General features: G+C 44.8%; 1 protein-coding gene across 5 annotated transcripts in view; it reads left to right on the top strand.

Moving 5' to 3' along the window:
• The window catches only part of slc4a4a (solute carrier family 4 member 4a), a 328,181-nt gene that overhangs the window by 22,287 nt on the left and 281,260 nt on the right, over window positions 1–24,634 (top strand). For 4 of the 5 annotated variants that reach the window (XM_065011299.1, XM_065011301.1, XM_065011300.1 and 1 more), the window contains exon 1: window positions 21,068–21,661. In XM_065011299.1, the coding sequence (XP_064867371.1) occupies window positions 21,460–21,661 (202 nt within the window). In that variant the 5' untranslated portion in view covers window positions 21,068–21,459. Of the gene's footprint in view, window positions 1–21,067; window positions 21,662–24,634 lie in introns of those variants that run through there. The other variant, XM_065011302.1, reaches the window with a different exon arrangement.

Below are 24,634 nucleotides of genomic sequence, written 5' to 3' on the forward strand. Positions count from 1 at the left end.
ACCCTGCCACTATAACCCTAACCCTGTCACTATAACTATAAAACCCTAACCCTGCCACTATAACCCTAACCCTGTCACTATAACCCCGTCATTTAAACCCTAACCCTGCCACTATATCCCTAACCCTGTCACGATAACCCTGTCACTAAAACCCTAACCCTGTCACTATAACCCTGCCACTATATCCCTAACCCTGCCACTATATCCCTAACCCTGCCACTATAACCCTAACCCTGTCACTATAACCCTAACCCTGTCACTATAACCCTAACCCTGTCGCTATAACCTAACCCTGTCACTAAAACCCTAACCCTGTCACTATAACCCTAACCCTGTCACTATAACCCCTAACCCTGTCACTATAACCCTGTCACTATAAGCCTAACCCTGTCACTATATCCCTAACCCTGTCACTATAACCCCTAACCCTGTCACTATAACCCTGTCACTATAAGCCTAACCCTGTCACTATAACCCTAACCCTGTCACTATATCCCTAACCCTGTCACTATAACCCCTAACCCTGTCACTAAACCCTGTCACTATAACCCTAACCCTGTCACTATATCCCTAACCCTGTCACTATATCCCTAACCCTGTCACGATAACCCTGTCACTAAAACCCTAACCCTGTCACTATAACCCTAACCCTGTCACTATATCCCTAACCCTGTCACTATAACCCCTAACCCTGTCACTATAACCCTGTCACTATAACCCTAACCCTGTCACTATATCCCTAACCCTGTCACTATATCCCTAACCCTGTCACGATAACCCTGTCACTAAAACCCTAACCCTGTCACTATAACCCTAACCCTGTCACTATATCCCTAACCCTGTCACTATAACCCTAACCCTGTCACTATAACCCTAACCCTGTAACTATAACCCTAACCCTAACTCTGTCACTATATCCCTAACCCTGTCACTATAACCCTAACCCTGTCACTATAACCCTAACCCTGTAACTATAATCCTGTCACTATAACCCTAACCCTGTCACTATAACCCTAACCCTAACTCTGTCACTATATCCCTAACCCTGTCATTATAACCCTAACCCTGTCACTATATCCCTAACCCTGTCACTATTACCCTAACTCTGTCACTATAATCCTAACCCTGTCACTATAACCCTAACCCTGTCACTATATCCCTAACACTGTCACTATAACCCTGTCACTATTACCCTAACCCTGTCAATATAACCCTAACCCTGTCACTATAACCCTGTCACTATAACCCTAACCCTGTCACGATAACCCTGTCACTATAACCTTAACCCTGTCACTATAACCCTGTCACTATAACCCTGTCACTATATCCCTAACCCTGTCACTATATCCCTAACCCTGTCACTATATCCCTAACCCTGTCACTATATCCCTAACCCTGTCACTATAACCCCAACCCTGTCACTATAACCCTAACCCTGTCACTATAACCTTGTCACTATAACCCTAACCCTGTCACTATAACCCTAACCCTGTCACTATATCCCTAACCCTGTCACTATAACCCTAACCCTGCCACTATAACCCTAACCCTGTCACTATAACCCCGTCATTAAAACCCTAACCCTGCCACTATAACCCTAACCCTGTCACTATAACCCCGTCATTAAAACCCTAATCCTGCCACTATATCCCTAACCCTGTCACGATAACCCTGTCACTAAAACCCTAACCCTGTCACTATAACCTAACCCTGCCACTATATCCCTAACCCTGCCACTATATCCCTAACCCTGCCACTATAACCCTAACCCTGTCACTATAACCCTAACCCTGTCACTATAACCCTAACCCTGTCACTATAACCTAACCCTGTCACTAAAACCCTAACCCTGTCACTATAACCCTAACCCTGTCACTATATCCCTAACCCTGTCACTATAACCCCTAACCCTGTCACTATAACCCTGTCACTATAAGCCTAACCCTGTCACTATAACCCTAACCCTGTCACTATATCCCTAACCCTGTCACTATAACCCCTAACCCTGTCACTATAACCCTGTCACTATAACCCTAACCCTGTCACTATATCCCTAACCCTGTCACTATATCCCTAACCCTGTCACTATATCCCTAACCCTGTCACTATATCCCTAATCCTGTCACTATATCCCTAACCCTGTCACTATAACCCTAACCCTGTCACTATATCCCTAACCCTGTCACTATATCACTAACCCTGTCACTATATCCCTAACCCTGTCACTATAAGCCTAACCCTGTCACTATAACCCTAACCCTGTCACTATATCCCTAACCCTGTCACTATAACCCCTAACCCTGTCACGATAACCCTGTCACTATAACCTAACCCTGTCACTATAACCCTAACCCTGTCACGATATCCCTAACCCTGTCACTATATCCCTAACTCTGTCACTATATCCCTAACCCTGTCACTATAACCCTAACCCTGTCACTATAACCCTAACCCTGTAACTATAACCCTAACCCTAACTCTGTCACTATATCCCTAACCCTGTCACTATAACCCAAACCCTGTCACTATAACCCTAACCCTGTAACTATAATCCTGTCACTATAACCCTAACCCTGTCACTATAACCCTAACCCTAACTCTGTCACTATATCCCTAACCCTGTCATTATAACCCTAACCCTGTCACTATATCCCTAACCCTGTCACTATTACCCCTAACTCTGTCACTATAATCCTAACCCTGTCACTATAACCTGTCACTATATCCCTAACACTGTCACTATAACCCTGTCACGATTACCCTAACCCTGTCACTATAACCCTAACCCTGTCACTATAACCCTGTCACTATAACCCTAACCCTGTCACGATAACCCTGTCACTATAACCTTAACCCTGTCACTATACCCCTGTCCCTGTCACTATAACCCTAACCCTGTCACTATAACCCTGTCCATGTCACTATAACCCTGTCACTATAACCCTGTCACAATAACCCTAACCCTGTCACTATAACCCTGTCACTATAACTCTAACACTGTCACTATAACCCTAACCCTGTCACTATAACCCTGTCACTATAACCCTAACCCTGTCACTATAACCCCAACCCTGTCACTATAACCCTAACACTGTCACTATAACCCTAACCCTGTCACTATAACCCTGTCCCTGTCACTATATCCCTGTCACTGTCACTATAACCCTGTCACTATATCCCTAACCCTGTCACAATAACCCTAACCCTGTCACTATAACCCTGTCACTATAACTCTAACACTGTCACTATAACCCCAACCCTGTCACTATAACCCCAACCCTGTCACTATAACCCCTAACCCTGTCACGATAACCCTGTCACTATAACCCTAACCCTGTCACGATATCCCTAACCCTGTCACGATATCCCTAACCCTGTCACTATAACCCTAACCCTGTCACTATAACCCTAACCCTGTCACTATAACCCTAACACACTATAACACTAACCCTGTCACTATAACCCTAAACCTGTCACTATAACCCTAACCCTGTCACTATAACCCTGTCACTATATCCCTGTCACTGTCACTATAACCCTGTCACTATAACCCTAACCCTGTCACTATAACCCCAACCCTGTCACTATAACCCCAACCCTGTCAGTATAACACTAACCCTGTCACTATAACCCTGTCACTGTCACTATAACCCTGTCACTATAACCCTAACCCTGTCACAATAACCCTAACCCTGTCACTATAACCCTGTCACTATATCCCTGTCACTGTCACTATAACCCTGTCACTACAACCCTAACCCTGTCACTATAACCCCAACCCTGTCAGTATAACACTAACCCTGTCACTATAACCCTAACCCTGTCACTATAACCCTAACCCTGTCACTATAACCCTGTCACTATAACCCTAACCCTGTCACTATAACCCTGTCACTATATCCCTAACCCTGTCACTATATCCCTAACCCTGTCACTATAACCCTAACCCTGTCACTATAACCCTAACCCTGTCACTATAACCCTAACCCTGTCACTATAACCTTGTCACTATAACCCTAACCCTGTCACTATAACCCTAACCCTGTCACTATAACCCTAACCCTGTAACTATAACCCTAACCCTAACTCTGTCACTATATCCCTAACCCTGTCACTATAACCCAAACCCTGTCACTATAACCCTAACCCTGTAACTATAATCCTGTCACTATAACCCTAACCCTGTCACTATAACCCTAACCCTAACTCTGTCACTATATCCCTAACCCTGTCATTATAACCCTAACCCTGTCACTATATCCCTAACCCTGTCACTATTACCCCTAACTCTGTCACTATAATCCTAACCCTGTCACTATAACCTGTCACTATATCCCTAACACTGTCACTATAACCCTGTCACGATTACCCTAACCCTGTCACTATAACCCTAACCCTGTCACTATAACCCTGTCACTATAACCCTAACCCTGTCACGATAACCCTGTCACTATAACCTTAACCCTGTCACTATACCCCTGTCCCTGTCACTATAACCCTAACCCTGTCACTATAACCCTGTCCATGTCACTATAACCCTGTCACTATAACCCTGTCACAATAACCCTAACCCTGTCACTATAACCCTGTCACTATAACTCTAACACTGTCACTATAACCCTAACCCTGTCACTATAACCCTGTCACTATAACCCTAACCCTGTCACTATAACCCCAACCCTGTCACTATAACCCTAACACTGTCACTATAACCCTAACCCTGTCACTATAACCCTGTCCCTGTCACTATATCCCTGTCACTGTCACTATAACCCTGTCACTATATCCCTAACCCTGTCACAATAACCCTAACCCTGTCACTATAACCCTGTCACTATAACTCTAACACTGTCACTATAACCCCAACCCTGTCACTATAACCCCAACCCTGTCACTATAACCCCTAACCCTGTCACGATAACCCTGTCACTATAACCCTAACCCTGTCACTATAACCCTAACCCTGTCACGATATCCCTAACCCTGTCACTATAACCCTAACCCTGTCACTATAACCCTAACCCTGTCACTATAACCCTAACCCTGTCACTATAACACTAACCCTGTCACTATAACCCTAAACCTGTCACTATAACCCTAACCCTGTCACTATAACCCTGTCACTATATCCCTGTCACTGTCACTATAACCCTGTCACTATAACCCTAACCCTGTCACTATAACCCCAACCCTGTCACTATAACCCCAACCCTGTCAGTATAACACTAACCCTGTCACTATAACCCTAACCCTGTCACTATAACCCTGTCCCTGTCACTATAACCCTGTCACTGTCACTATAACCCTGTCACTATAACCCTAACCCTGTCACAATAACCCTAACCCTGTCACTATAACCCTGTCACTATATCCCTGTCACTGTCACTATAACCCTGTCACTACAACCCTAACCCTGTCACTATAACCCCAACCCTGTCAGTATAACACTAACCCTGTCACTATAACCCTAACCCTGTCACTATAACCCTAACCCTGTCACTATAACCCTGTCACTATAACCCTAACCCTGTCACTATAACCCTGTCACTATATCCCTAACCCTGTCACTATATCCCTAACCCTGTCACTATAACCCTAACCCTGTCACTATAACCCTAACCCTGTCACTATAACCCTAACCCTGTCACTATAACCTTGTCACTATAACCCTAACCCTGTCACTATAACCCTGTCACTATATCCCTAACCCTGTCACTATAACCCTGTCCCTGTCACTATATCCCTGTCACTGTCACTATAACCCTGTCACTATAACCCCAACCCTGTCAGTATAACACTAACCCTGTCACTATAACCCTAACCCTGTCACTATAACCCTAACCCTGTCACTATAACCCTGTCACTATAACCCTAACCCTGTCACTATAACCCTGTCACTATATCCCTAACCCTGTCACTATATCCCTGACCCTGTCACTATAACCCTAACCCTGTCACTATAACCCTGTCACTATAACCCTAACCCTGTCACTATAACCCTGTCACTGTAACCCTAACCCTGTCACTATAACCCTAACCCTGTCACTATAACCCTAACCCTGTCACTATAACCCTAACTCTGTCACTATAATCCTAACCCTGTCACTATAACCTGTCACTATATCCCTAACACTGTCACTATAACCCTGTCACGATTACCCTAACCCTGTCACTATAACCCTAACCCTGTCACTATAACCCTGTCACTATAACCCTAACCCTGTCACGATAACCCTGTCACTATAACCTTAACCCTGTCACTATAACCCTGTCCCTGTCACTATAACCCTAACCCTGTCACTATAACCCTGTCCATGTCACTATAACCCTGTCACTATAACCCTGTCACAATAACCCTAACCCTGTCACTATAACCCTGTCACTATAACTCTAACACTGTCACTATAACCCTAACCCTGTCACTATAACCCTGTCACTATAACCCTAACCCTGTCACTATAACCCCAACCCTGTCACTATAACCCTAACCCTGTCACTATAACCCTAACCCTGTCACTATAACCCTGTCCCTGTCACTATATCCCTGTCACTGTCACTATAACCCTGTCACTATATCCCTAACCCTGTCACAATAACCCTAACCCTGTCACTATAACCCTGTCACTATAACTCTAACACTGTCACTATAACCCCAACCCTGTCACTATAACCCCAACCCTGTCACTATAACCCCTAACCCTGTCACGATAACCCTGTCACTATAACCCTAACCCTGTCACTATAACCCTAACCCTGTCACGATATCCCTAACCCTGTCACTATAACCCTAACCCTGTCACTATAACCCTAACCCTGTCACTATAACCCTAACCCTGTCACTATAACCTTGTCACTATAACCCTAACCCTGTCACTATAACCCTGTCACTATATCCCTAACCCTGTCACTATAACCCTGTCCCTGTCACTATATCCCTGTCACTGTCACTATAACCCTGTCACTATAACCCCAACCCTGTCAGTATAACACTAACCCTGTCACTATAACCCTAACCCTGTCACTATAACCCTAACCCTGTCACTATAACCCTGTCACTATAACCCTAACCCTGTCACTATAACCCTGTCACTATATCCCTAACCCTGTCACTATATCCCTGACCCTGTCACTATAACCCTAACCCTGTCACTATAACCCTGTCACTATAACCCTAACCCTGTCACTATAACCCTGTCACTGTAACCCTAACCCTGTCACTATAACCCTAACCCTGTCACTATAACCCTAACCCTGTCACTATAACCCTAACCCTGTCACTATAATCCTAACCCTGTCACTATAACCTGTCACTATATCCCTAACACTGTCACTATAACCCTGTCACGATTACCCTAACCCTGTCACTATAACCCTAACCCTGTCACTATAACCCTGTCACTATAACCCTAACCCTGTCACGATAACCCTGTCACTATAACCTTAACCCTGTCACTATAACCCTGTCCCTGTCACTATAACCTTAACCCTGTCACTATAACCCTGTCCCTGTCACTATAACCCTAACCCTGTCACTATAACCCTAACCCTGTCACTATAACCCTGTCACTATAACCCTAACCCTGTCACTATAACCCCAACCCTGTCACTATAACCCTAACCCTGTCACTATAACCCTAACCCTGTCACTATAACCCTGTCCCTGTCACTATATCCCTGTCACTGTCACTATAACCCTGTCACTATATCCCTAACCCTGTCACAATAACCCTAACCCTGTCACTATAACCCTGTCACTATAACTCTAACACTGTCACTATAACCCCAACCCTGTCACTATAACCCCAACCCTGTCACTATAACCCCTAACCCTGTCACGATAACCCTGTCACTATAACCCTAACCCTGTCACTATAACCCTAACCCTGTCACGATATCCCTAACCCTGTCACTATAACCCTAACCCTGTCACTATAACCCTAACCCTGTCACTATAACCCTAACCCTGTCACTATAACCCTAACCCTGTCACTATAACCCTAACCCTGTCACTATAACCCTGTCACTATATCCCTGTCACTGTCACTATAACCCTGTCACTATAACCCCAACCCTGTCAGTATAACACTAACCCTGTCACTATAACCCTAACCCTGTCACTATAACCCTGTCACTATAACCCTAACCCTGTCACTATAACTCTGTCACTATATCCCTAACCCTGTCACTATATCCCTGACCCTGTCACTATAACCCTAACCCTGTCACTATAACCCTGTCACTATAACCCTAACCCTGTCACTATAACCCTGTCACTGTAACCCTAACCCTGTCACTATAACCCTAACCCTGTCACTATAACCCTAACCCTGTCACTATAACCCTAACTCTGTCACTATAATCCTAACCCTGTCACTATAACCTGTCACTATATCCCTAACACTGTCACTATAACCCTGTCACGATTACCCTAACCCTGTCACTATAACCCTAACCCTGTCACTATAACCCTGTCACTATAACCCTAACCCTGTCACGATAACCCTGTCACTATAACCTTAACCCTGTCACTATAACCCTGTCCCTGTCACTATAACCCTAACCCTGTCACTATAACCCTGTCCATGTCACTATAACCCTGTCACTATAACCCTGTCACAATAACCCTAACCCTGTCACTATAACCCTGTCACTATATCCCTAACCCTGTCACAATAACCCTAACCCTGTCACTATAACCCTGTCACTATAACTCTAACACTGTCACTATAACCCCAACCCTGTCACTATAACCCCAACCCTGTCACTATAACCCCTAACCCTGTCACGATAACCCTGTCACTATAACCCTAACCCTGTCACTATAACCCTAACCCTGTCACGATATCCCTAACCCTGTCACTATAACCCTAACCCTGTCACTATAACCCTAACCCTGTCACTATAACCCTAACCCTGTCACTATAACCCTGTCACTATATCCCTGTCACTGTCACTATAACCCTGTCACTATAACCCTAACCCTGTCACTATAACCCCAACCCTGTCACTATAACCCCAACCCTGTCAGTATAACACTAACCCTGTCACTATAACCCTAACCCTGTCACTATAACCCTGTCCCTGTCACTTATAACCCTGTCACTGTCACTATAACCCTGTCACTATAACCCTAACCCTGTCACAATAACCCTAACCCTGTCACTATAACCCTGTCACTATATCCCTGTCACTGTCACTATAACCCTGTCACTACAACCCTAACCCTGTCACTATAACCCCAACCCTGTCAGTATAACACTAACCCTGTCACTATAACCCTAACCCTGTCACTATAACCCTAACCCTGTCACTATAACCCTAACCCTGTCACTATAACCCTGTCACTATAACCCTAACCCTGTCACTATAACCCTGTCACTATATCCCTAACCCTGTCACTATATCCCTAACCCTGTCAATATAACCCTAACCCTGTCACTATAACCCTAACCCTGTCACTATAACCCTGTCACTATAACCCTAACCCTGTCACTATAACCCTAACCCTGTCACTATAACCCTAACCCTGTCACTATAACCTTGTCACTATAACCCTAACCCTGTCACTATAACCCTGTCACTATATCCCTAACCCTGTCACTATAACCCTGTCCCTGTCACTATATCCCTGTCACTGTCACTATAACCCTGTCACTATAACCCCAACCCTGTCAGTATAACACTAACCCTGTCACTATAACCCTAACCCTGTCACTATAACCCTAACCCTGTCACTATAACCCTGTCACTATAACCCTAACCCTGTCACTATAACCCTGTCACTATATCCCTAACCCTGTCACTATATCCCTGACCCTGTCACTATAACCCTAACCCTGTCACTATAACCCTGTCACTATAACCCTAACCCTGTCACTATAACCCTGTCACTATAACCCTAACCCTGTCACTATAACCCTAACCCTGTCACTATAACCCTAACCCTGTCACTATAACCCTAACCCTGTCACTATAACCTTGTCACTATAACCCTAACCCTGTCACTATAACCCTAACCCTGTCACTATAACCTTTACCCTGTCACTATATCCCTAACCCTGTCACTATAACCCTAACCCTGCCACTATAACCCTAACCCTGTCACTATAACCCCGTCATTAAAACCCTAACCCTGCCACTATAACCCTAACCCTGTCACTATAACCCCGTCATTAAAACCTTAACCCTGCCACTATATCCCTAACCCTGTCACGATAACCCTGTCACTTAAACCCTAACCCTGTCACTATAACCTAACCCTGCCACTATATCCCTAACCCTGCCACTATATCCCTAACCCTGCCACTATAACCCTAACCCTGTCACTATAACCCTAACCCTGTCACTATAACCCTAACCCTGTCACTATAACCTAACCCTGTCACTAAAACCCTAACCCTGTCACTATAAGCCTAACCCTGTCACTATAACCCTAACCCTGTCACTATATCCCTAACCCTGTCACTATAACCCCTAACCCTGTCACTATAACCCTGTCACTATATCCCTAACCCTGCCACTATATCCCTTACCCTGCCACTATAACCCCAACCCTGTCACTATAACCTTAACCCTGTCACCATAACCCCAACCCTGTCACTATAACCCGGTCACTATAACCCCAACCCTGTCAGTATAACCCTAACCCTGTCACTCTAACCCTAACCCTGTCACTATAACCCTAACCCTGTCACTATAACCCTAACCCTGTCACTATAACCCTAACCCTGTCACTATAACCTTGTCACTATAACCCTAACCCTGTCACTATAACCCTAACCCTGTCACTATAACCCTTACCCTGTCACTATATCCCTAACCCTGTCACTATAACCCTAACCCTGTCACTATAACCCTAACCCTGTCACTATAACCCCGTCATTAAAACCCTGCCACTATATCCCTAACCCTGTCGTTATTACCGTGTCACTATATCCCTAACCCTGTCACTATAACCCTAACCCTGCCACTATAACCCTAACCCAGTCACTATAACCCTAACCCTGTCACTATAACCCCATCATTAAAACCCTAACCCTGCCACTATAACCCTAACCCTGTCACTATAACCCCGTCATTAAAACCCTAACCCTGCCACTATAACCCTAACCCTGTCACTATAACCTTGTCACTATAACCCTAACCCTGTCACTATAACCCTAACCCTGTCACTATAACTCTTACCCTGTCACTATATCCCTAACCCTGTCACTATAACCCTAACCCTGTCACTATAACCCTAACCCTGTCACTATAACCCCGTCATTAAAACCCTGCCACTATATCCCTAACCCTGTCACTATAACCCTAACCCTGTCACTATAACCCTAACCCTGCCACTATATCCCTAACCCTGTCACTATAACCCCTAACCCTGCCACTATAACCCTAACCCTGTCACTATAACCCCATCATTAAAACCCTAACCCTGCCACTATATCCCTAACCCTGTCACGATAACCCTGTCACTATAACCCTAACCCTGTCACTATAACCTAACCCTGTCACTATAACACTAACCCTGTCACTATAACCCCTAACCCTGTCACTATAACCCTGTCACTATAAGCCTAACCCTGTCACTATAACCCTAACCCTGTCACTATATCCCTAACCCTGTCACTATAACCCCTAACCCTGTCACTATAACCCTGTCACTATAACCCTAACCCTGTCACTATATCCCTAACCCTGTCACGCTAACCCTGTCACTAAAACCCTAACCCTGTCACTATAACCCTAACCCTGTCACGATAACCCTGTCACTAAAACCCTAACCCTGTCACTATATCCCTAACCCTGTCACGATAACCCTGTCACTAAAACCCTAACCCTGTCACTATAACCTAACCCTGCCACTATATCCCTAACCCTGCCACTATATCCCTAACCCTGTCACTATAACCCTGTCACTTTAACTCTAACACTGTCACTATAACCCCAACCCTGTCACTATAACCCTAACCCTGTCACCATAACCCCAACCCTGTCACTATAACCCGGTCACTATAACCCTAACCCTGTCACTATAACCCCAACCCTGTCAGTATAACCCTAACCCTGTCACTCTAACCCTAACCCTGTCACTATAACCCTGTCACTATAACCCTTACCCTGTCACTATAACCTGGTCACTATAACCCTAACCCTGTCACTATAACCCTAACCCTGTCACTATAACCCTTACCCTGTCACTATATCCCTAACCCTGTCACTATAACCCTAACCCTGTCACTATAACCCCGTCATTAAAACCCTAACCCTGCCACTATATCCCTAACCCTGTCACTAAAACCCTAACCCTGTCACTATAACCTAACCCTGCCACTATATCCCTAACCCTGCCACTATATCCCTAACCCTGCCACTATAACCCTAACCCTGTCACTATAACCCTAACCCTGTCACTATAACCCTAACCCTGTCACTATAACCTAACCCTGTCACTAAAACCCTAACCCTGTCACTATAACCCTAACCCTGTCACTATATCCCTAACCCTGTCACTATAACCCCTAACCCTGTCACTATAACCCTGTCACTATAACCCTAACCCTGTCACTATATCCCTAACCCTGTCACTATAACCCCTAACCCTGTCACTATAACCCTGTCACTATATCCCTAACCCTGCCACTATATCCCTAACCCTGCCCCTATAACCCCAACCCTGTCACTATAACCCTAACCCTGTCACCATAACCCCAACCCTGTCACTATAACCCGGTCACTATAACCCCAACCCTGTCAGTATAACCCTAACCCTGTCACTCTAACCCTAACCCTGTCACTATAACCCTAACCCTGTCACTATAACCCTAACCCTGTCACTATAACCCTGTCACTATAACCCTAACCCTGTCACAATAACCCTGTCACTATAACCCTGACCCTGTCACTATAACCTTGTCACTATAACCCTAACCCTGTCACTATAACCCTAACCCTGTCACTATAACCTTGTCACTATAACCCTAACCCTGTCACTATAACCCTAACCCTGTCACTATAACCCTTACCCTGTCACTATATCCCTAACCCTGTCACTATAACCCTAACCCTGTCACTATAACCCTAACCCTGTCACTATAACCCCGTCATTAAAACCCTGCCACTATATCCCTAACCCTGTCACTATAACCCTAACCCTGTCACTATAACCCTAACCCTGCCACTATATCCCTAACCCTGTCACTATAACCCCTAACCCTGCCACTATAACCCTAACCCTGTCACTATAACCCCATCATTAAAACCCTAACCCCGCCACTATATCCCTAACCCTGTCACGATAACCCTGTCACTATAACCCTAACCCTGTCACTATAACCTAACCCTGTCACTATAACCCTAACCCTGTCACTATAACCCCTAACCCTGTCACTATAACCCTGTCACTATAAGCCTAACCCTGTCACTATAACCCTAACCCTGTCACTATATCCCTAACCCTGTCACTATAACCCCTAACCCTGTCACTATAACCCTGTCACTATAACCCCTAACCCTGTCACTATAACCCTGTCACTATAAGCCTAACCCTGTCACTATAACCCTAACCCTGTCACTATATCCCTAACCCTGTCACTATAACCCCTAACCCTGTCACTATAACCCTGTCACTATAACCCTAACCCTGTCACTATATCCCTAACCCTGTCACGCTAACCCTGTCACTAAAACCCTAACCCTGTCACTATAACCCTAACCCTGTCACGATAACCCTGTCACTAAAACCGTAACCCTGTCACTATATCCCTAACCCTGTCACGATAACCCTGTCACTAAAACCCTAACCCTGTCACTATAACCTAACTCTGCCACTATATCCCTAACCCTGCCACTATATCCCTAACCCTGTCACTATAACCCTGTCACTTTAACTCTAACACTGTCACTATAACCCCAACCCTGTCACTATAACCCTAACCCTGTCACCATAACCCCAACCCTGTCACTATAACCCGGTCACTATAACCCTAACCCTGTCACTATAACCCCAACCCTGTCAGTATAACCCTAACCCTGTCACTCTAACCCTAACCCTGTCACTATAACCCTGTCACTATAACCCTAACCCTGTCACTATAACCTGGTCACTATAACCCTAACCCTGCCACTATATCCCTAACCCTGTCACTAAAACCCTAACCCTGTCACTATAACCTAACCCTGCCACTATATCCCTAACCCTGCCACTATATCCCTAACCCTGCCACTATAACCCTAACCCTGTCACTATAACCCTAACCCTGTCACTATAACCCTAACCCTGTCACTATAACCTAACCCTGTCACTATAACCCTAACCCTGTCACTATAACCCTGTCACTATAACTCTAACACTGTCACTATAACCCTAACCCTGTCACTATAACCCTGTCACTATAACCCTAACCCTGTCACTATAACCCCAACCCTGTCACTATAACCCTAACCCTGTCACTATAACCCTAACCCTGTCACTATATCCCTGTCACTGTCACTATAACCCTGTCACTATATCCCTAACCCTGTCACAATAACCCTAACCCTGTCACTATAACCCTGTCACTATAACACTGTCACTATAACCCCAACCCTGTCACTATAACCCCAACCCTGTCACTTTAACCCCTAACCCTGTCACTATAACCCTAACCCTGTCACTATAACCCTAACCCTGTCACCATAACCCTAACCCTGTCACTATAACCCTAACCCTGTCACTATAACCCTAACCCTGTCACTATAACCCTAACCCTGTCACTATAACCCTAACCCTGTCACTATAACCCTAACCCTGTCACTATAACCCTGTCACTATATCCCTGTCACTGTCACTATAACCCTGTCACTATAACCCTAACCCTGTCACTATAACCCCAACCCTGTCACTATAACCCCAACCCTGTCAGTATAACACTAACCCTGTCACTATAACCCTAACCCTGTCACTATAACCCTGTCCCTGTCACTATAACCCTGTCACTGTCACTATAACCCTGTCACTATAACCCTAACCCTGTCACAATAACCCTAACCCTGTCACTATAACCCTGTCACTATATCCCTGTCACTATATCCCTGTCACTGTCACTATAACCCTGTCACTACAACCCTAACCCTGTCACTATAACCCCAACCCTGTCAGTATAACACTAACCCTGTCACTATAACCCTAACCCTGTCACTATAACCCTAACCCTGTCACTATAACCCTAACCCTGTCACTATAACCCTGTCACTATAACCCTAACCCTGTCACTATAACCCTGTCACTATATCCCTAACCCTGTCACTATATCCCTAACCCTGTCACTATAACCCTAACCCTGTCACTATAACCCTGTCACTATAACCCTAACCCTGTCACTATAACCCTGTCACTATAACCCTAACCCTGTCACTATAACCCTAACCCTGTCACTATAACCCTAACCCTGTCACTATAACCCTAACCCTGTCACTATAACCCTAACCCTGTCACTATAACCTTGTCACTATAACCCTAACCCTGTCACTATAACCCTGTCACTATATCCCTAACCCTGTCACTATAACCCTGTCCCTGTCACTATATCCCTGTCACTGTCACTATAACCCTGTCACTATAACCCCAACCCTGTCAGTATAACACTAACCCTGTCACTATAACCCTAACCCTGTCACTATAACCCTAACCCTGTCACTATAACCCTGTCACTATAACCCTAACCCTGTCACTATAACCCTGTCAATATATCCCTAACCCTGTCACTATATCCCTAACCCTGTCACTATATCCCTGACCCTGTCACTATAACCCTAACCCTGTCACTATAACCCTGTCACTATAACCCTAACCCTGTCACTATAACCCTGTCACTATAACCCTAACCCTGTCACTATAACCCTAACCCTGTCACTATAACCCTAACCCTGTCACTATAACCCTAACCCTGTCACTATAACCTTGTCACTATAACCCTAACCCTGTCACTATAACCCTAACCCTGTCACTATAACCTTTACCCTGTCACTATATCCCTAACCCTGTCACTATAACCCTAACCCTGCCACTATTACCCTAACCCTGTCACTATAACCCCGTCATTAAAACCCTAACCCTGCCACTATAACCCTAACCCTGTCACTATAACCCCGTCATTAAAACCCTAACCCTGCCACTATATCCCTAACCCTGTCACGATAACCCTGTCACTTAAACCCTAACCCTGTCACTATAACCTAACCCTGCCACTATATCCCTAACCCTGCCACTATAACCCTAACACTGTCACTATAACCCTAACCCTGTCACTATAACCCTAACCCTGTCACTATAACCTAACCCTGTCACTAAAACCCTAACCCTGTCACTATAACCCTAACCCTGTCACTATATCCCTAACCCTGTCACTATAACCCCTAACCCTGTCACTATAACCCTGTCACTATAAGCCTAACCCTGTCACTATAACCCTAACCCTGTCACTATAACCCCTAACCCTGTCACTATAACCCTGTCACTATAACCCTAACCCTGTCACTATATCCCTAACCCTGTCACTATATCCCTAACCCTGTCACGATAACCCTGTCACTAAAACCCTAACCCTGTCACTATAACCCTAACCCTGTCACTATATCCCTAACCCTGTCACGATAACCCTGTCACTAAAACCCTAACCCTGTCACTATAACCTAACCCTGCCACTATATCCCTAACCCTGCCACTATAACCCCAACCCTGTCACTATAACCCTAACCCTGTCACCATAACCCCAACCCTGTCACTATAACCGGTCACTATAACCCTAACCCTGTCACTATAACCCCAACCCTGTCAGTATAACCCTAACCCTGTCACTCTAACCCTAACCCTGTCACTATAACCCTAACCCTGTCACTATAACCCTAACCCTGTCACTATAACCCCTAACCCTGTCACTATAACCCTAACCCTGTCACTATAACCCTAACCCTGTCACTATAACCCTAACCCTGTCACTATAACCCTAACCCTGTCACTATAACCCTAACCCTGTCACTATAACCCCTAACCCTGTCACTATAACCCTAACCCTGCCACTATAACCCTAACCCTGTCACTATAACCCTAACCCTGTCACTATAACCCTAACCCTGTCACTATAACCTAACCCTGTCACTAAAACCCTAACCCTGTCACTATAACCCTAACCCTGTCACTATATCCCTAACCCTGTCACTATAACCCCTAACCCTGTCACTATAACCCTGTCACTATAAGCCTAACCCTGTCACTATAACCCTAACCCTGTCACTATAACCCCTAACCCTGTCACTATAACCCTGTCACTATAACCCTAACCCTGTCACTATATCCCTAACCCTGTCACTATATCCCTAACCCTGTCACGATAACCCTGTCACTAAAACCCTAACCCTGTCACTATAACCCTAACCCTGTCACTATATCCCTAACCCTGTCACGATAACCCTGTCACTAAAACCCTAACCCTGTCACTATAACCTAACCCTGCCACTATATCCCTAACCCTGCCACTATAACCCCAACCCTGTCACTATAACCCTAACCCTGTCACCATAACCCCAACCCTGTCACTATAACCCGGTCACTATAACCCTAACCCTGTCACTATAACCCCAACCCTGTCAGTATAACCCTAACCCTGTCACTCTAACCCTAACCCTGTCACTATAACCCTAACCCTGTCACTATAACCCTAACCCTGTCACTATAACCCCTAACCCTGTCACTATAACCCTAACCCTGTCACTATAACCCTAACCCTGTCACTATAACCCTAACCCTGTCACTATAACCCTAACCCTGTCACTATAACCCTAACCCTGTCACTATAACCCTGTCACTATATCCCTGTCACTGTCACTATAACCCTGTCACTATAACCCTAACCCTGTCACTATAACCCCAACCCTGTCACTATAACCCCAACCCTGTCAGTATAACACTAACCCTGTCACTATAACCCTAACCCTGTCACTATAACCCTGTCCCTGTCACTATAACCCTGTCACTGTCACTATAACCCTGTCACTATAACCCTAACCCTGTCACAATAACCCTAACCCTGTCACTATAACCCTGTCACTATATCCCTGTCACTGTCACTATAACCCTGTCACTACAACCCTAACCCTGTCACTATAACCCCAACCCTGTCAGTATAACACTAACCCTGTCACTATAACCCTAACCCTGTCACTATAACCCTAACCCTGTCACTATAACCCTAACCCTGTCACTATAACCCTGTCACTATAACCCTAACCCTGTCACTATAACCCTGTCACTATATCCCTAACCCTGTCACTATATCCCTAACCCTGTCACTATAACCCTAACCCTGTCACTATAACCCTGTCAATATAACCCTAACCCTGTCACTATAACCCTGTCACTATAACCCTAACCCTGTCACTATAACCCTAACCCTGTCACTATAACCCTAACCCTGTCACTATAACCCTAACCCTGTCACTATAACCCTAACCCTGTCACTATAACCTTGTCACTATAACCCTAACCCTGTCACTATAACCCTGTCACTATATCCCTAACCCTGTCACTATAACCCTGTCCCTGTCACTATATCCCTGTCACTGTCACTATAACCCTGTCACTATAACCCCAACCCTGTCAGTATAACACTAACCCTGTCACTATAACCCTAACCCTGTCACTATAACCCTGTCACTATAACCCTAACCCTGTCACTATAACCCTGTCACTATATCCCTGACCCTGTCACTATAACCCTAACCCTGTCACTATAACCCTGTCACTATAACCCTAACCCTGTCACTATAACCCTGTCACTATAACCCTAACCCTGTCACTATAACCCTAACCCTGTCACTATAACCCTAACCCTGTCACTATAACCTTGTCACTATAACCCTAACCCTGTCACTATAACCCTAACCCTGTCACTATAACCTTTACCCTGTCACTATATCCCTAACCCTGTCACTATAACCCTAACCCTGCCACTATAACCCTAACCCTGTCACTATAACCCCGTCATTAAAACCCTAACCCTGCCACTATAACCCTAACCCTGTCACTATAACCCCGTCATTAAAACCCTAACCCTGCCACTATATCCCTAACCCTGTCACGATAACCCTGTCACTTAAACCCTAACCCTGTCACTATAACCTAACCCTGCCACTATATCCCTAACCCTGCCACTATATCCCTAACCCTGCCACTATAACCCTAACCCTGTCACTATAACCCTAACCCTGTCACTATAACCCTAACCCTGTCACTATAACCTAACCCTGTCACTAAAACCCTAACCCTGTCACTATAACCCTAACCCTGTCACTATATCCCTAACCCTGTCACTATAACCCCTAACCCTGTCACTATAACCCTGTCACTATAAGCCTAACCCTGTCACTATAACCCTAACCCTGTCACTATATCCCTAACCCTGTCACTATAACCCCTAACCCTGTCACTATAACCCTGTCACTATAACCCTAACCCTGTCACTATATCCCTAACCCTGTCACTATATCCCTAACCCTGTCACGATAACCCTGTCACTAAAACCCTAACCCTGTCACTATAACCCTAACCCTGTCACTATATCCCTAACCCTGTCATGATAACCCTGTCACTAAAACCCTAACCCTGTCACTATAACCTAACCCTGCCACTATATCCCTAACCCTGCCACTATAACCCCAACCCTGTCACTATAACCCTAACCCTGTCACCATAACCCCAACCCTGTCACTATAACCCGGTCACTATAACCCTAACCCTGTCACTATAACCCCAACCCTGTCAGTATAACCCTAACCCTGTCACTCTAACCCTAACCCTGTCACTATAACCCTAACCCTGTCACTATAACCCTAACCCTGTCACTATAACCCTGTCACTATAACCCTAACCCTGTCACAATAACCCTGTCACTATAACCCTGTCCTTGTCACTATAACCCTAACCCTCTCACCATAACCTTGTCACTATAACCCTAACCCTGTCACTATAACCCTAACCCTGTCACTATAACCCTAACCCTGTCACTATAACCTTGTCACTATAACCCTAACCCTGTCACTATAACCCTTACCCTGTCACTATATCCCTAACCCTGTCACTATAACCCTAACCCTGTCACTATAACCCTAACCCTGTCACTATAACCCCGTCATTAAAACCCTGCCACTATATCCCTAACCCTGTCGTTATTACCGTGTCACTATATCCCTAACCCTGTCACTATAACCCTAACCCTGCCACTATAACCCTAACCCAGCCACTATAACCCTAACCCTGTCACTATAACCCCGTCATTAAAACCCTAACCCTGCCACTATAACCCTAACCCTGTCACTATAACCCCGTCATTAAAACCCTAACCCTGCCACTATAACCCTAACCCTGTCACTATAACCTTGTCACTATAACCCTAACCCTGTCACTATAACCCTAACCCTGTCACTATATCCCTAACCCTGTCACTATATCCCTAACCCTGTCACGATAACCCTGTCACTAAAACCCTAACCCTGTCACTATAACCCTAACCCTGCCACTATATCCCTAACCCTGTCACGATAACCCTGTCACTAAAACCCTAACCCTGTCACTATAACCTAACCCTGCCACTATATCCCTAACCCTGCCACTATATCCCTAACCCTGCCACTATAACCCTAACCCTGTCACTATAACCCTAACCCTGTCACTATAACCCTAACCCTGTCACTATAACCTAACCCTGTCACTATAACCCTAACCCTGTCACTATAACCCCTAACCCTGTCACTATAACCCTAACCCTGTCACTATAACCCCTAACCCTGTCACTATAACCCTGTCACTATAACCCTGTCACTGTAACCCTGTCACTGTAACCTTAACCCTGTCACTATATCCCTAACCTGGTCTCTTTAATCCTGTCCCTGTCCCTGTCACTATAACCCTAACCCTGTCACTATATCCCAAACCCTGTCACCATAAAACTAACCTTGTCCCGCCCCCCTGGCTGGATTACCCATGTTAGAGTACCTGCCTAGTAGCTCGCCTACCCTGGATTACCCATTCTATCCTCTCCTGGATTAGCTACGTCACTCTGTCACTATCTGCCTGATGGCTAACTATTTCCCACTAGCCAGCTTACACTGGATACTATTTACCTGGTAGCTAGCCTACACTGGGTACTATTTACCTGGTAGCTAGCCTATACTTTATACCATCTGACAACGTAGATAGACTACACTGTATATTATCTGCCGGGAGCTAGCTGACACTAAATACTATCTGCTGGTAGTTAGCTTACACCATAGCTTGTCTACACTGGATACCTTGAAGAACAGGAGCTTCATCAGCCTGGATCCTGCTGTAGCTAGCTGCCTTGCTGGCCAGGATCCTGGAGAGAGAAGACCACCTGTAGATGGGCCTGGTGGCAGAAGAGGAATTGTAGATGAGTGTTTAATGATTTAAGAATGAGTGGGTCCAGCACCACCCGGCTCAGCCCCAACACACTGCAGGTGAACGAGCCCAAGCGCTATGGCTCCACGTTGTCTCTGGAAGAGAAGTGTGAACAGTCTTTCTTCCTCTTCTACTATTACAGGATGGAGGACGAGGCCGTGCTGGACCGAGGCGCCTCCTTCCTCAAACACGTCTGTGATGAAGAGGAGGTAGAAGGTAAGACAATCAATCCATTCATCACATGTATTTATATTGCTGTTATTCCCACCGAAACATGCATTACAGTAACCCAAAGAGCAACAGTAACTTCACAGTAACCCAGCCTAGAACCCCAAAGAGCAACATTATCTTTACAGTAACCCAGCCTAGACCCCCAAAGAGCAACAGTAACTTTACAGTAACCCAGCCTAGAACCCCAAAGAGCAACAGTAACTTTACAGTAACCCAGCCTAGAACCCCAAAGAGCAACAGTAACTTTACAGTAACCCAGCCTAGAACCCCAAAGAGCAACAGTAACTTTACAGTAACCCAGCCTAGACCCCCAAAGAGCAACATTATCTTTACAGTAACCCAGCCTAGACCCCCAAAGAGCAACAGTAACTTCACAGTAACCCAGGCTAACAGCAAATTCACAGTAAACCAACCTAGACCCTCCAAAAGAAATAGTAACTTTACAATAACCCAGCCTAGACCAACCAAGAACAACAATAACTACTGTATGATCAGCCAAATGGTTAGGGTTTGTCTTAGTCAATATTCTCATAGATAGGGTAAGGGTTTGTCTCAGCCAATAGTCTCACAGTTAGGGTAAGGGTTTTTCTTAGACCTGTCTCATAGTTAGGGTAAGGGTTTGTCTCAGCCAAATGGATAGATTTTGTGTTAGCCAATAGTCTCATTGTTAGGGTAAGGGTTTGACTTAGCCAATAGTCTCATTGTTAGGTTAAGGGTTTGTTTCAGCCAATAGTCTAATGGCCATTGTAAGGGTTTGTCTTAGCAAATATTCTCATAGTTAGTGTAAGGGTTTGTCTTAGCAAATATTATCATCGTTAGTGTAAGGGTTTGTCTTAGCAAATGTTCTCATGGTTAGGGTAAGGGTTTGTCTCAGCCAATAGGCTCATGGTTGGGGTAAGGGTTTGTCTCAGCCAATAGTCTCATAGTTAGTGTAAGGGTTTGTCTTAGCCAATAGGCTCATGGTTGGGGTAAGGGTTTGTCTCAGCCAATAGTCTCATAGTTAGTGTAATGGTTTGTCTTAGCAAATATTCTCATGGTTAGGGTAAGGGTTTGTCTTAGCCAATAGGCTCATGGTTAGGGTAAGGGTTTGTCTCAGCCAAATGGATAGATTTTGAATTACCCAATAGTCTCATAGTTAGGGTAAGGGATTGTCTCAACCAAAAATCTCATTGTTAGGGTAAGGGTCTGTCACAGCCAAATGGATAGGGTTTGTCTCAGCCAAATGGATAGGGTTTGTCTTAGCCAATAGTCTCATAGTTAGTGTAATGGTTTGTCTCAGCCAATAGTCTCATAGTTAGTGTAAGGGTTTGTCTTAGCAAATATTATCATCGTTAGTGTAATGGTTTGTCTTAGCAAATGTTCTCATGGTTAGGGTAAGTGTTTGTCTCAGCCAATAGGCTCATGGTTGGGGTAAGGGTTTGTCTCAGCCAATAGGCTCATGGTTAGGGTAAGGGTTTGTCTTAGCAAATGTTCTCATGGTTAGGGTAAGGGTTTGTCTCAGCCAATAGGCTCATGGTTGGGGTAAGGGTTTGTCTCAGCCAATAGTCTCATGGTTGGGGTAAGGGTTTGTCTCAGCCAATAGTCTCATAGTTAGTGTAAGGGTTTGTCTTAGCCAATAGTCTCGTTGTTAGGTTAAGGGTTTGTCTTAGCCAATATTATCATGGTTAGTGTAAGAGTTTGTCTCAGCCAAATAGATAGGGGTTGTCTTTGCCAATATTCTCATAGTTAGGGTAAGGGTTTGTCTTAGCCAATATTCTCATAGTTAGGGTAAGGATTTGTCTCAGCCAAATGGATAGGGTTTGACTTAGCCAATGTTCTCTTAGTTAGGGTAAGGGGTTGTCTTAGCCAGTAGTATCATAGTTAGGGTAAGAGTTGGTCTTAGCCAATAGTATCATAGTTAGGGTAAGGGGTTGTCTTAGCCAGTAGTATCATAGTTAGGGTAAGGGTTTGTCTTAGCCAATATTCTCATCGTTAGGGTAAGGATTTGTCTCAGCCAAATGGATAGGGTTTGACTTAGCCAATGTTCTCCTAGTTAGGGTAAGGGGTTGTCTTAGCCAATAGTATCATAGTTAGGGTAAGGTTTTGTCTCAGCCAATAATCTTATTGTTAGAGTATTGGGTAATCTTAGCCAATATTCTCATAGTGAGGATAAGGGTTTGTCTCAGCCAATATTCTCATAGTTAGGGTAAGGTTAGGTTAAGGGCTTTTCTTATCAAATATTATCATAGTTAGGGTAAGGCTTTGTCTCAGCCAAATGGATAAGGTTTGTCTCTGCCAATTTTCTCTTAGTTAGGGTAAGGGCTTGTCTCAGCCAAATGAATAGGGATTGTCTTAGCTGATATTATTATTGTTAGGGTAAGGGTTTGCCTCAGCCAATACTCTCATAGTTAGGGTAGGGGTTTGTCTTAGCCAATACTCTCATAGTTAGGGTAGGGGTTTGTCTTAGCCAATAGTCTCATAGTTAGAGTAAGGGTTTTTCTTAGCCCAATTCTCAAAGTTAGGGTAAGGGTTTGTCTCAGCCAAAAATCTAATAGTTAGGGTAAGGGTTTGTCTCAGCCAAATGGACAGGGATTGTGTTAGCCAATATTCTCATAATTAGGGTAAGGGTTTGTCTCAGCCAAATGGATAGGGTTTATCCCAGCCAATATTCTCTTTGTTAGGGTAAGTGTTTTACTCTGCCAGTAGTCTCATAGTTAGGGTAAGGGTTTCTCTTAGCCACATGTCTCATTGTTAGGGCAAGGGTTTGTCCTTGTCACATGTCTCATTGTTAGAGTAAGGGTTTGTCTCAGCCAATAGTCTCATAGTTAGGGTAAGGGTTTGTCTCAGCCAATATTCTCATAGTTAGGGTAAGGGTTTGTCTCAGCCAAATGGTTAGGGTTTGTCTTAGCCAATATTCTCATAGTTAGGGTAATGATTTGTCCTAGCCAATAGTCTCTTGGCTAGTGTAAGGATTTGTCT

Source organism: Oncorhynchus nerka, linkage group LG27 (genome assembly GCF_034236695.1).
Source record: "Oncorhynchus nerka isolate Pitt River linkage group LG27, Oner_Uvic_2.0, whole genome shotgun sequence".
NCBI classification, from domain to species: Eukaryota; Metazoa; Chordata; class Actinopteri; order Salmoniformes; family Salmonidae; genus Oncorhynchus; species Oncorhynchus nerka.